General features: G+C 35.5%; 1 protein-coding gene across 1 annotated transcript; it reads left to right on the top strand.

The window, feature by feature from the left end:
- Positions 1 to 13,359: 13,359 nt before the first annotated feature.
- Positions 13,360 to 15,206, top strand: LOC131640582 (heat shock 70 kDa protein-like). Its single transcript, XM_058910969.1, has one exon. The coding sequence runs from the start codon at positions 13,395 to 13,397 to the stop codon at positions 15,204 to 15,206; it is 1,812 nt and encodes a 603-aa protein (XP_058766952.1). The 5' UTR covers positions 13,360 to 13,394.
- Positions 15,207 to 15,509: the final 303 nt, after the last annotated feature.

A 15,509-nucleotide genomic window follows, 5' to 3' on the forward strand; every position in this document is an offset into this window, starting at 1 on the left:
TATATTCAAAACTCAGCAAATAAACTTCAAAGAGAAAAAGAGAAAGAAATATCTTAGAGAAACTATACTGAACACTCCATTGTGAGAAATCTAATTCCTAAGTTTATTTAGAACACAAGAGTTGCTACTCGTTAGATTGTGTTAACATTTGTTCTTGAAGTTTTGTTTCTATCTGCTTATTAAGAAGCATTATCTTGTAAACAAATTCATTTATAAATCTGTTGAGATTTGTATTCCTCAAGTGACTAGGTTGTCAGTCTGTATACTCGAGAGGGCTAAGGTGTCTTTCTAGACTCTTATAGGTCATTTATAATCTTTCAAGATTAGTGGATTAAGTCATTTTCTAAGGTGAAATCACCTTGGCGGGTGGACAAGATTTGCCTTTTCTAAGGTGAACTTGTATAACCGAACATGTTCCTTTTCTTCTCCCACTTAACTATCACATTGATTTATGTGAATATTATTTCTAAGAAGAATGAATTTTTGAAAACCCAATTCAAACCCCCCATTTCTTGTGTTTTTCTCTACCTTCAATTTCTTTTATAAAATCTCATTCTCAAAACTTTTTGAAATAAAGCAACGAAAACTCAAAAACATGTTCAATTTAATATCTCACATTAAATATAATTCAAAATCAAACATAAGGGAATTAATTTGATGATTCTCAAGAAAACATCAAACAACTGAAAAACCCATCCCGATGTTACACTATTAAGGTGACAATGCGGGAATACTAAATAAAACTCAAAAGCAATAAATGAAGTCGACATCTATGTCAATCTTTACAGCCGGCATCAACTAATGCTTCTCTACCTGGGTATTGGTACCATCGACACAACGAGCCACACAAGCAACCAAAAAGGGGTGAGAAATACGTTCATAACAGTGTAATAAACAGTTAGAATAGTATTATACATAACATTCACCAATACAAGAATTATTCACAACAACAATAATTGATTCACGATTCAATTATATATGCGATGCAACCAAATTCTCAACTCTAATCCATGTGGTACCAGTCTTGGACATCAAAGTTATATTACTGATTTCTTCCATTCACCAATGATTCCCCTTTGAACCCCGACTCGTCACTGATCCCCCCTTCTGAAATAGCGAATCGTCACTGGACTGGAGTTCTTACATATATCACAGACACACATGATGCATGATATGCAACAACAACATAAAAGCGAAACAATCACCATGGGTTCCTCTTCAAACCGTAAACATTGCCTATTAAGGCCACCACAGTAATTTCTCATCTGAACTAGTCACCTCGACAATATACACATATACATGTAATAACATATCAACACACGTATATAGTTAAATTTTCATTCAACATTACTCAACAACATGGTAAACATGTTATTACTAAACAAATATACTCACCAACAAAGTAACTGTAATATTTTACAACTCATATATTATTACTCATTAGTTTTTACTCATCGACAATTAAACAAATAACTCCACATCCTTTACAGAATCAACAGGTTCAATTCATAACCCATCATAGTTCTCAAGTTTAGCTGCCAACTACCCAATAACTTTACTATAAACTACTTTATAACTCAATTTGTAACTCTTTTAACTTGACAGCCTTAAACAAGTAATAATATGACACACCACATATGATTACTTCACTGATAACTTGCACCCTTCTATTTTCCATCAATGGACCAATCCCACCTTGCAACCTCTTACCAATAACCATCATATAATTGACCATCAGTTTATATCACCCACCAAACCATATAAATAATCTCATGCATCCTCTTTCCCCCTTCACATCTACACCCGATACCTCCCCATCACCTACACCACAGGCCCATCTTGCACCACCCATTAAGATTATGGCCACCCATAGCATGCAAAATATCTAGAAACTTAGAAAACTATTTAATCTTTCTGTTACCACTGATGATTCGACCTTCTCACCTCTTCCTAAAAATCCCAAAATAGTCCTATCTGACCCAGATTGGAAATCCACAATGCAATCTAATTTAATGCTCTTATTATAAATAATATGTGGGATCTGGTTCCACGACCTTATGATGTTAACATTATTCACTGTATGTCGATTTTCCGTTATAAAAAGAAATCTAACAGTTGTTTTGAGAGTTATCAACCGCGTATTATAGGTGACAGCAGATCACGAATTGTAGCACATTCAATTACTCATTTTTGATTATTATGGATTTTATTTTGATTTTTAAGTATTTAACACAATATATTATTGAAATTCTGGTAATGCATATTCCATATGTCGTATAGGATGTCGCGACATCTAATCTGACTTAAACAACAATGGCAAGGTGTAAACATAATCAAATAATACTTAAAATTAAAGAGAACAAGGGTAATTATTAGCCTAGTTCAGTGTACAACAACACCTAATCTAGGGAAAAATCTGCACATGAAGGAGAGCTTGTTACAACAGAAGTCTCGATATAGGTGGGCGAAGGAGGGTGATAACAATTCAAGATATTTCCACAACTTTATGAAGGTAAGGTACAAGAGGAATTCTATCATAGCTGTAAAAAACAGGGAAGGTTTGTTAGTGGAATCTGTTGCAGAGGTGAAAAATGCAATCAAGTCTCACTTTGTTGATAGATTTAATAGCAGTGATATCTCAAGACCTTATCTGCGAAATCACTCGTTCAAACAATTGCCTAACCAAGAGGCTTGGTTTTTAGAAGCGGATTTTATAGAGGAAGAAATCAAGGAAGTGGTCTTTGATGGTGATGGGGACAAAAGTCCTGGCCTGGATGGATTCAACTTGGAATTCTTTAGAAATTATTGGGAGATTGTTGGAGAAGAAGTCGTGTCCTTCTTTAAAGATTTCCATAAAGGTGGCAAGCTTCCTAAAGTTGTGAATGCTGCTGTTTTAGTCCTTATTCCTAAATGCGACAACCCCCAAAGCTTATAGAAATATATACCCATATGCCTCATTAGCGATCTGCTCAAAATCATCTCAAAGCTGCTCGCGGCTAGACTAAGGAGGTATATTGGAAAGTTGATATCTTGTAATCAGACGGAATTCATACCAGAAAGACAAATCTTAGATGGGGTTTTGGTTACCAACGAAATTATTGACTACGCAAAGAGATACAAGAAGCAGTGCTTATTGTGTAAAGTAGACTTTGCCCAAGCTTATGATTGCGTGGATTGGAACTTTTTGAGGTTTATGTTAAAAAGCATGGGTTTTAGAACTAGGTGGATGAAGTGGATGGAATTTGTTGTGTTTACTAGTTCAATGTCCATTTTGGTGAACCGTAGCCCGACAAATGATTTTCAAGTCACAAAAGGCCTAAGACAAGGAGACCCCCTCTCTCCTTTCTTATTCACAATTGTAGCGGAGGGTCTAGCGGGGATGGTGAGGAAAGCTTCAAGTGTAGATATGTATAAAGGTTTTCAATTGTCAGGAGAAGTTGATTATAGTCTTTTACACTTCACAGATGACACTATTCTATTTGGAGAAGGCTCTTGGGATAATCTGTGGACGTTGAAAGAAATATTTAGAGGTTTTGAGCTGGCTAAGACTAAGATTTACGCAATAGTTTGCTCTCAAATTTTCTCGGATGTTGTATCTTCTTTCTTAGGTTGCAAGGCAGATAAGTTCCCTTTTAAGTTTCTGGGCTTTATCGTTGGTGGCAATCAAAGGAGCCTAAGCTTTTGGAATCCGGTTATTAGCTCGTTGAAAGCGAAACTTGCAGGTTGGAAAGGGGAGCTTCTCTCTATAGGAGGTAGAGTCACATTATTGAATAGTGTGATATCAAACATTCCTAGTTACCAATTGTCATTTTTCAAGGTTCCTTCGAAAGTGGTTAAGGAAATTAGAGCAATTCAACGAAAATTCTTGTGGCAAGGTGCTGTGGAGAAGGGTAGTGTGGCGTGGGTTAAATGGGACATTGTTTGCAAGTCTAGAAAAAGGGGTGGGCTCGGTGTAAAAGATATTGGTAAGTTTAATACGGCCATATTATCAAAGTGGTTATGGAGATTTTTGGTAGAGGAGGGAGCTATTTGGAGCGGTGTGATGAAGGTTCGATACGGCGATTTGAGATCAAGGTTATGGAATAGCGATGTTGGATTCTATGATACAAAAGATTCTTTTTAGTGGAGGGATTTAGTGGCACTGTGTGCTAATTTTCGTGGCTTACTACATAATACTACTGTTAAACTAGACATGGACAATGTGGCTCGTTTTTGGAATTTTCATTGGCTTGACAGAAGTTACTTGTTTGAACTTTACCCCAGGCTGTACCAGGAAACTGCATTTAAAAATGACATTGTACAAAATATGGGGTACTGAAGAGGAGATACTTGGTGTTGGAATGTTATTAGAGCACAAGAGGTGTTAGGACAGGAGGAGTCAACAGAGCTGGCAGAATTGCAAGAATTGCTGCTGGATACCGAATTGAATTTCAACACTGAAGATGTTATTGTTTGGCCTTTTGACATTTCCAAATGCTATATGTTTCGTTCTGGTTACAAACTGTTAATGCAAGACCAAGTCGGTGGTCTGATGGATATTGGTACTACTCAAGGGTTGAACATGATTTGGGCGGCTCAGGCACCATTAAAATTAAAGATATTTGGCTGGAGATTACCTCACGATAGATTGTCGACGAGGAAACAATTGTTACAAAGAGGAATTATAAACCGCATAATCAAGGGGCCCTTTGTGTATTTTGCGAACAACATAGTGAAGATCCAAACCATATCTTTATCTTCTGTTCTAAGATTCAAAGACTATGGTCAAGTATTACTCAATGACTGGATCTAGACACTCACTTTACAGTAGACTGCTTCATCCAAATCCGGATGAGCGTATCCTCTTTGTCGGGCAAGATACAAAGAAAAAGGGCTGCAGCTATTTGGGTGACTATTTAGTGGTGCATTTGGAAAGTTCGAAATGATATGAGTTTCAATAATACAGTTTTTGATAACGAAGAATTATTTTATTCGATCCTGTGGTATTCTTGGTGCTGGCTTGCAATAGCAGCCAAAGATAGAATTAGGTGTAATTTTTATGAGTGGTTTAAAAACCCGTCTATGTGTATGTGATTTGATTTTGTTGAAATTCAAGTTTTCCTGTTCTCTCTTGTAAGGGTTGAGTATCCCTAGTACTCTCTTCTTTAAATCAAGAGTTATTTATGAAAAATAATAATATACGTTCCTAATATTACACCATGGCTGCCTATGCTGTCCAACCATTATTTTAAACCACACTTGGCAGAAATAAGCACAATTTCATACACTTAGCCATGATTTTCCTATACAGTCCAGAAGTTGTCCACATAGATAAATAGGTGAGTTCTTATAGTTTGCTCGATAAATCCTAAACTGTCATTGTGTTTCACTACTGTATATATTTACGTGACAAATCTCATGCATAGTCAAAACAGTAGCAAATATATATATATATATATATATATATATATATATATATATATATATATATATATATATATATATATATATATATATATATATATATATATATATATATATATATATGAAACATATGCATTAGTAGTCTATATAAAAACATGTTAATTTTCTTGGTGGTCTGAAACTTTGATCATTTCTGTTGGTGGTATTCTAGAGGTGGCATGTGATAAATTACTGTGTTGCAGTATTCTGCAGAGGAAAACTGGATTTAGTCACTTTTTGCACTATACTTCCACTGGTGGAAGATATGCTTTAAAACTGCTATTTTATTGAATTCACCACCAACTGCTGTATATTTTTCTTAGCATTACAAAGCCTTTATATAGGCTTGAATCAAAACTGGCATAGAATACAATAAGTTGATAATTACGATGAGGACTCTTGGTTCTCTCAATCTTAATGTTACAACTCTAACATAACTCTAAATAAAGACAATAATTAGAATTTGATGGTTGCAATTCTCTCATAATTCTTACTAAAGCCAGTGGTGGTTACAACACATTAATTTCAACACCCCCCTTAATGTGTTGCTCTTTAACTCCCATTGCTTCTCTAAGTTGTTGAAATCTTCCTCTTGGTAGTGCTTTAGTAAAAATGTCTGCAAGCATCTCTTGTGAACTGCAGAACACTAACTGCACATCGCCATCTTCGATCACACTATGAAGTGGAGCTTTATATTAATATGTCTTGTTCGATTGTGGAAAATAGGATTCTTCGCCATGGCTATTGCTGATTTATTGTCACAGTGAAGCAGTAGACTTTCTTCTTGCTTTTCTCCGATATCTTCAAGTATTCTTCTCAACCACAATGATTGTTGTGTAGCCAAACCAGCTGCCAAATATTCTGCTTCAGCTGAAGATTGCGCTACAGTGTCTTGTTTCTTCGAACACCAAGAAATTACTCCTGAACCCAGGCTGAACACATAACCAGAGGTGCTTTTCATGTCATCAACACTTCCGGCCCAATCATTGTCACAGTAGCCTTTAATTTCGAGTTTAGAATTCTTTTCAAACCTGATTCCATGTTCCATGGTTCCCATGACATACCTTAGAACTCGTTTTGTTGCTCCAAGATGTAAATGACTTGGTTTACTCATGAACCTTGAGAGTAAACTAGCAGCGAACATTAAGTCGGGTCGTGTAGCTGTTAGATAAGACAAGCTTCCAACCAAACTTATATACATGCTTGCATCTACTAATCTTCCACCATCTTCCTTTTTTAATTTTTCATTCACCACTAAAGGAATATCAACAGGTTTGCAGCCATTCATGCCAAACTTTTTCAAAATATTTTCAGCATATCTCCTTTGACAAATAAAAACTCCATATTCATCTTGGTAAACCTCAATACCAAGAAAATGATGCAGTAAGCCAAGATCACTCATCTCATATTTTTTCATCATTTCTATTTTAAAATTTTCAACCATTTTCTTGTTGTTACCCGTATACACCAGTCATCAACATAAAGGGCAACAAGAAGGATATCATCTTTACCTTGATGCTTCACATACAAGGTATGCTCACTCTGACTTTTTTGAAATCCTTGTTGAATGAAGTAGTTGCCAATTTCATTATACCATGCTCTAGGGGCTTGTTTCAATCCATAGAGAGCTTTCTTCAACTTGTAAACTTTTTCTTCTTGGCCTTTAGTCACAAAGCCTTGAGGTTGCTGCACATATACCTCTTCTTTTAATTCTCCATTCAGGAAAGCTGACTTCACATCAAGTTGGTACAGGTTCCACCCTTTCTGAGCTGCTAATGCAATAACTGTTCGTACAGTATCCAATCTTGCAACTGGGGCAAAAGTTTCACTATAGTCAATTCCAGGCTGTTGTGTATAGCCTTTTACTACCAATATAGCCTTGGCTCTTTGAATTGACCCATCTGGATTATGCTTTAATTTTACACCCACTTTACTCCAATAGCTTCTTTGTTATTTAGCTTTTCAACTAGCTGCCATGTTTTGTTTTTCTCAATGGCATTTATCTCTTCTTGCATCGCATTCCTCCAAACATCTTCTTTGATTGCTTCATCAAAATTTTCTGGTTCCACAACACAATAGTTACATCTTGCATAAATATCACTCAAATCCCTCAATTTTATTGGAGTTGAGCTGGGAGATGATGAACTTGAACTTGGTGAACTTGGAGAGGATGAGGAACTTGGTGTACATGGAGCTGGTTGCTTATTCTCAGCTGCTGAATTTTGTTGTTGTAATATGATTACAGGGACTGTTTTCTCCTTCATTTTGTCTTCTTCCCAATTCCAAGAAGCATTCTCATCAAATACAACATCCCGACTAATGATCACCTTGTTTGTCTTTTAAGTTGTAAAGTCTATAGCCCTTTGACATGGAACTATAGCCAATAAAGACACATCTTTCACTTGTTTCTTCCAGCTTTGTCCTCTTTTGTTTTGGAATTTGAGCATAGCAAACACATCCAAAAATTTTAAGATGGTTCACCGACGATGTTCTTCCACTCCAGGCTTCAAATGGAGTCTTTTTCCACACGGCCTTTGTTGGACACCTGTTCATCAAATACACAGCAGTGTTAACAGCCTCGGGCCAAAAGGTTTTAGGTAAACCTTTCTCAAGTAGCATAGATTTCGCCATCTCCATCACAGTTTGGTTCTTTCTTTCAGATACACCATTTTGCTGAGGTGTATAGCCAACAATGAGCTGTCTTTCAACACCTTCATCTTCACAAAATTTGTGAAATTCATTTGAGGTGTACTCCTTCCCTTGATCACTTCTCAGCATCTTTATAAATCTGCCACTTTGTTTTTCAACTAATGCTTTAAACTTCTTAAAGATTACAAACGCTTCAGATTTTTGTCTCATGAAATATACCCAAGTCATGCGGGTAAAGTCATCAATAAACAAGATAAAGTACCTGTTTTTGCCATGAGACAAAGTATTCATAGGGCCACACACATCTATGTGTACAAGTTCCAACACTTGCTTGGCTCTCCATGCACCTTCCTTTGGAAATGGTTGCCGGTGGTGTTTGCCAAGGACACATCCTTCACACACACCAGATTTTTCTTTGATTTTTGGCAGCCCATACACCATCTTCTTTTGATAGAGTAACTTGAGAATTTCGTAATTCAAATGCCCAAGTCTCCTGTGCCATAAACACGAGTCATTCTCTTCTCTGGCCATCATGCTTACATTTTTCTCATAGTTGAAAGATAGTGGAAAGCTCCTGTTGCTAGTCATCTTTACAACGGCAAAACTTCTTCTTTCTGAGTCAAAAATTCTGCACTCTCTATTCTCAAAGTTTAGAGAATAGCCGTGCTCCAGAAGTTGTCCAATGCTAAGCAAATTTTCGTCTAATTCTGGCACATAAAGCGTGTCATGTATGACTTTTCTTCCTTGCTTCGTGGTGACTCCAATGCTTCCTTTCCCTTTCACTTCGACATGTTCTCCATTGCCCAATTTAACTTTTGAGCCAAATGAAGAATCAATGTTTATAAATGCTTCCTTCTGTCCAGTCATATGGTTGCTACAACCGCTGTCCAAATACCAAACATTTTTACCTTCTTCATGCAATGCTTTTTGACAAGCAAAAAACAAATTTCCTTCATCAGATTCTCCTTTTGCGTACGAAGCATGTTGCTGATTTGCAAGACGACAATCCTTTTAAAGGTGCCTGAATCTCTTGCAATTGTGACATTGCGGTTTGCCTTTGTTCCAACAGTCCTTCTTGTCATGAGTGCCACTGTTACAAATTTTGCACCATTTGTTTGATGCTTCATTCCATCTTCCGCCATTTGCGCCTCTTCCAGATTTGCCACGTGAGTTTTGACCTCTGCCTCTTCCAAATCTGCCACCTCTAGAAGACTCACCTCTAGTTTGTATTTGGGGCTTATTTTCACCATTGTTGGGCTGAATGTTGAGTTTAGATTGAAAGACACTCTCAATTGATTTTTCAGAATGTCGTAACACCCTTTGCTCGTAGGATCTCAAAGACCCCATCAACCCTTGAACAGTCAAGGTTGATGGATCCTTGGTTTCTTCTATCACACCCACCATTGGGTCAAATCTTGCTGTCAAACTAATCAGAATTTGGTCAACAATTCTGCGATCTTCTATCGTATCACCATGCAACTTCATCTAATTCACCAACTCGGAGAGTCTATTGAAGTACTCATTCAGGCTCTCGTTCTCCTTCATCCTTTCATTTTCATAATCTCTCTTAAGAGATTGAAGCTTCACCGTTCGCACCATTGAGCCTCCTTCAAACTCTTGTTGTAGGATACTCCAGGCTTCTTTCGATGTTTTAGCTCTCATAATCCTTGGGAAGATGGATAGAGAGACTCCTCTTTGAATCATCCCGAGAACTCCAGCATCTGTGATCTTCTTCTTCTTCTTCAACTCTTCAAGCCATTGGCTTGATTCTTCAGCTTTTTCTTTTGACTTTTCACCCTCCGTTGGTGTCGGTTCTTCATATCCGATTTTGACATACTCTAGAACATCCACAAATGTGAATAGAGTCTCCATTTTAACAGCCCAAAAATCATAGTTCTCTCCTTCAAATAGAGGAACTTTGACATTGCTGTAAGTTGCGGAAGGGTTAATTGTAAAAGCCATAACTTTTGTTGTTTTTGCTGCAACTGCAAGGATCTGCAGCTCTGATACCACTCTGTTGGTGGTATTCTAGAGGTGGTATGTGATAAATTACGGTGTTGCAGTATTCTGCAGAGAAAAACTGGATTTAGTCACTTTTTGCACTATACTTCCACTAGTGGAAGATATACTTTAAAACTGCTATTTTATTGAATTCACCACCAACTGCTATATATTTTTCTTAGCAATACAAAGCCTTTATATAGGCTTGAATCAAAACTGACACAGAATACAATAAGATGATAATTAAGATTAGGACTCTTGGTTCTCTGAATCTTAATGTTACAACTCTAACATAACTCTAAATAAAGATAATAATTAGAATTTGATGGTTGCAATTCTCTCATAATTCTTACTAAAGCCAGTGGTGGTTACAACACATTAATTTTAACAATTTCTATCTATCGATTGTTGTACATTAATAAAATCATAATAGGAATAATAGTGCAGCATAATTGTACATTGTAGCCGTTTTTTTATTCAATACTTAATACCTTTGTCATACTACTAACCATGCTTGAAAATGTCATACTTATGTTCACTTATATTTCCATAACTGTTATTTTTATTGGTTATACTTTTTCCCCAGATTAACAATGCAACATTTTCACCGATATCATGCAATTTCTGTAAGAAAGAAAAGGTGGTGTATTTTTTTATACGGTTATAGTGGAACTGAAAAAAATTCATGTGGAACAAACTTTCAACCGCATTGCATTCTAATTGAGATTTTGTTCTGAATGTCGCATTAAGGGGGATTGCAAGCCTACTTTTTTCTGGAGGGAGAACGTCGCATTCAAGATTCAAGTGCTATACCTTGAATCATCAATTTGTAACATTGAAAAAATCAGACTTAGCTGGGTTGTTACAAATTAAAAATCTTATTATTTCGAAACTCTTGACAAGTCTGTGAAAGATATAATGGATCATGACAAAGTTGTTTCTAAGAAATTTTTTGAAGGAAAGGTTGTGGTGTTTGGTGGTGACTTCACACAGATTCTACGCCTAGAGGAACCAACAGGTCTGGCATTGTTCATTCAACAATAAATGCGTCATATATTTGAGATCATTGCAAAGTTTTAACTTTAACAAAACTTTACATTAGATGCCTTTTTCTATGATGGCGAGTTTCTCTCTGGGATATAGTTTGTCTATTATGTAGGTTCCACTTAAAATTGGTTTTGTTTAAGTAATATATTTTTAGGTGTATATTTTTAGCATCTTAAAAAATATAGATTTCACCTATTTGTGAAATATGACTTTTCCAAGTTGTTGTAATTGATTATTTTAAGATTTATAATTTGTTTTTAGAATACTATTGGTGTGTTTTTTTTATATTTATATAGTAATGTTCCATTTTATTACATGTTAACATACAATATATTCTACTATTTATCCATTTAATTTCATCTCGTAGGTTACACATTATTTTTTGGATTCCTATATAAACATTTGAAGTGATTATGGACATTCTCAGCACCATTTTTGCTAGGACTAAAATACTAATCTGGGACCATTTCATTTTCAAGACATGTGTAAACTTAATTGTCTCATTATGATTATGTTTTCGTGTTTTATTTTCTAAGAGTTTAAAAAACTATTTCTGTCAATTTATAATCACTCAAACTTATTTTTAAATTTGTGTCATGTACTTTTATTTGACACAATTGTGTTTACCAAGCAAAATTTTTAAGATATTCATTTTCTATACAACTATATGTCAATTTATATTGGATTTTTAAAGAATCACTTATCCGTGTAGATGCACAGGTCTTTTACTAGTTATCCGTGCAGATGTACAGGTCTTCTACTGGTTGCTATGTGTATTATTTAGTTTTTTTTTTCACTAGCAAGGATTCAATTGCAAGCAAAACTGCAGGTTGAGTAGCAGTGCTAGAAAATATGTGGTCGCAAATTTTAAGGATGATCTACTTTCTTTTAAGTTACAAGAAACAAAAACAGTACGATGAGATAATGTGAAGACACTAGATGAATAATGAAAAAAATATATTTTATCAGTTGTTTTGATTCGCTTATATAAATTTATATTTTATTATAAATAATGGAGAATTCAATTTTTATGAGAAAATATAAATAATAATGAATTTGTAAGCAACAATGAAAAGGTGACAAGAGAAACAGCACACTTTTAATTTTAGAAGATGATAAGTTTTATAGAACGATAATTACCACCTTATAGATCTATTTTCAGTGACTTGTGTCTTTGACAAGTATGTCCTCATCAATAGTTCGAATCTAAATCACACCTTAAAAGAGTTGCTGAATAGTCATTCATATATTCCTAATTTATTTTGCAAAGGGTTAAACATCCAAAATGAATTAACGTCCAAAACTCCAAATAATAATAAATCTTCTAGTATTGAAATGAAATTGGCTAATAGGAATAGTAATATATTTTGTTCCTTCAAACACCAAAGAAAAAATAGAGAGCAATGCATGAGGAAAAATTGAGAAACCAGAAACATATCAATACATGTTTAAATATAATGTGGTTGCATTACAATCTGTTACAACTGCTAAAAGTTAATTGATCCAAAGATACACAGAAACTGATTCACAAAGACATTAAAAGCTCACGTGAATTCCTTTGTTTTTTCTGTGTACAAATAATGACTTTATCAAGAATCTGTGAATTTGAATTATACAATTCCAATACTTGATCAAGTACCCTAGTTAAAGTTATACCATTTTCCAACTTTTCTTCCAAAAGTCTTCTGATAGTAATAATACATTCATTTTTTATGCCTATAAATACTGTTTTACTAATTACATCTGGGGTTTTAAAAAAAGTCGGCGGCCGCGAAAACAGCCGCAACAAAACGATATCGGAATATATTATTCATCGTTTTAAGATAGAGAAAAAAATCGCAAACAAAACTATGTTACGACAGCGAAAAACACCGATACATCCGTGAAACACCGTTATGACTGCAAAACACTGTTACGGATAGAGTTTTAAGAATCTGAAAGTACAAGGAATCAGAATATTTAAGATTCTAAAGTTACTGGAAACAGATTGCTTTTTAACATAAATCAAATTGCTTTACAGTGAGAGTTGACAATCAACTGACAAAGCTAAGAAGAAGAATCACATGTTAATTTTATTGTGCAAGGTTGTGGTTAATTCACACCGCAACGACAGGTATATGCCAAAATCGCGAAAGCCAATACGGGACTGCCACTGTTTTTTAAAACCCCTATTTATATCCACATTTTCAGTTCACAACACAAAACAACATTTTCTTCTTCTTCTTTTGTTCTCTCCTCTAAAACTCTCAACTGTCATGGCAGCAACAAAAACAAAAGCCATAGGTATCGACCTTGGCACAACCTACAGCTGCGTAGCAGTGTGGCGAAACAATCGTGTTGAGATCATTCCAAACGACCAAGGAAACCGTATCACCCCGTCTTATGTCGCCTTCACTGAAACCGAAAGGTTAATAGGCGATGCTGCCATAAACCAACTGGCCACTAATCCCCACAACACTGTTTTCAATGTCAAACGTTTGATCGGTCGTCGATTCTCCGACCCATCAGTTCAACAAGACATAAATCTTTGGCCTTTTAAGGTTGTCCCAAACAACAAAGACAAACCAATGATTGTGTTTAGTTACAAAGGCGAAGAGAAACGTATTTCACCTCAAGAGATATCTTCCATGGTGTTGTCAAAGTTGAAGGATGATGCTGAAGCTTATTTGTGCCATGAAGTGAAAGATGTTGTGATCACTGTTCCTGCTCACTTCAACAACTCACAGAGACAGGCTACAAAAGATGCAGGGAAAATCGCGGGTTTTAACGTGATGCGGATCATCAATGAGCCTACTGCAGCTTCTATTGCTTATGGTTTTGACAAGATGAACTGGAGAGAAGGTGAGAAGAATGTGCTTGTGTTTGATCTTGGCGGTGGAACTTTTGATGTTTCCTTGGTGACCAATGATGAAGGAATGTTCAAGGTTAAGTCTACATTGGGAGATACTCATTTGGGTGGTGTTGATTTCGATAACAATTTGGTGAACCGTCTTGTCGAACTGTTTCGTAGAAAGTATAACAAGGATTTGAACATCAGTGAAAATTCCAAAGCTTTGGGGAGGTTAAGATCAGCATGTGAGAAAGCAAAAAGATTACTTTCTTCAACTTCTATGACAACCATTGAGCTTGATTCTCTATGTGGAGGGATTGATCTACATGTCACTGTTACTAGAGCTTTGTTTGAGGAAATAAACAAAGATTTGTTCAGAAAGTGCATGGAAACTGTGGAAAAGTGTTTGAGTGAGGCAAAGATTAATAAAAACCAAGTTCATGATTTTGTTCTTGTAGGAGGGTCTACTAGAATTCCAAAGATTCAACAACTGTTAAAGGAAATGTTCAGAGTCAACGGCGAAATCAAAGAGCCTTGTAAAAGCATTAATCCTGATGAAGCTGTGGCTTATGGTGCAGCAGTTCAAGCAGCGATATTGAATGATGAAGGGGACAAGAAAATCGAAGACTTGTTGTTGTTGGATGTTATGCCTTTTAGTCTTGGTGTTGAGACAGATGATGGTGTCATGTCTGTTTTGATTCCTAAGAATACAATGATCCCTACAAAAAAGGAGAGTGTTTTTTCTACACTCTCTTGTAATCAAGACAGTGTTTTGATCAAAGTGTATGAAGGAGAAGGAGTTAAGACTGAGGATAACATTTTGCTTGGGAAATTTGAGCTACAAGGATTCTCTTCAACATCTAGGAAGGTTCCAAATATCAATGTTTGTTTTGATGTTGATGTGAATGGTATTTTAGAGGTTACTGCTGAAGATAAGACACAAGGGTTGAGAAAGAAGATTACTATCATCAACAAGGAGGGAAGGTTGAGTAGTGAAGAGATGAGGAGGATGGTGAGGGATGGAGAGAGGTATAAGGTAGAAGATGAGGAGGTGAGGAAGAGGGTGAAGGCAAAGAACTTGTTTGAGAATTATGTTTATGAAATGAGGGAGAAAGTGAAGAAGCTTGAGAAGGCTGTGGAGGAAACTATTGATTGGTTTGATAGAAATCAATTGGCTGAAATTGATGAGTTTGAGTTCAAGAAACAGGAGTTGGAAAAGAATATGAAGGTTCTTTGATTTTGAGGATTGGTAAAAAGATTTAAGAACAAGTTTAAGTTTAAGTTTGAGAGATTTTAAAGTAATGTAAAATAATTTGACATCAACATCAAAGCTTTATTACTCAATTTGCTTGTTTATGAGTTACTCTTTTTTGATAAAATAGCTCTTGCATATTTTTATGCAACGGAAATTAGTGTATGTTTATTTTTAAAAACAAAACAAGAAATTAGTATGTGTAATAATTTTTCTATGTGTACATTATTTTGTGTCATATGAAAAAGTTTCATGAGAAATTGATCTCAATTATTTGTGTTATTTGTG

Source organism: Vicia villosa, unplaced genomic scaffold (genome assembly GCF_029867415.1).
Source record: "Vicia villosa cultivar HV-30 ecotype Madison, WI unplaced genomic scaffold, Vvil1.0 ctg.003209F_1_1, whole genome shotgun sequence".
NCBI classification, from domain to species: Eukaryota; Viridiplantae; Streptophyta; class Magnoliopsida; order Fabales; family Fabaceae; genus Vicia; species Vicia villosa.

What these genes read in the sequence shown, in the direction of transcription:
- LOC131640582 (XM_058910969.1), top strand. Translation starts at nt 13,395, where the DNA reads ATGGCAGCAACAAAAACAAAAGCCATAGGTATCGACCTTGGCACAACC.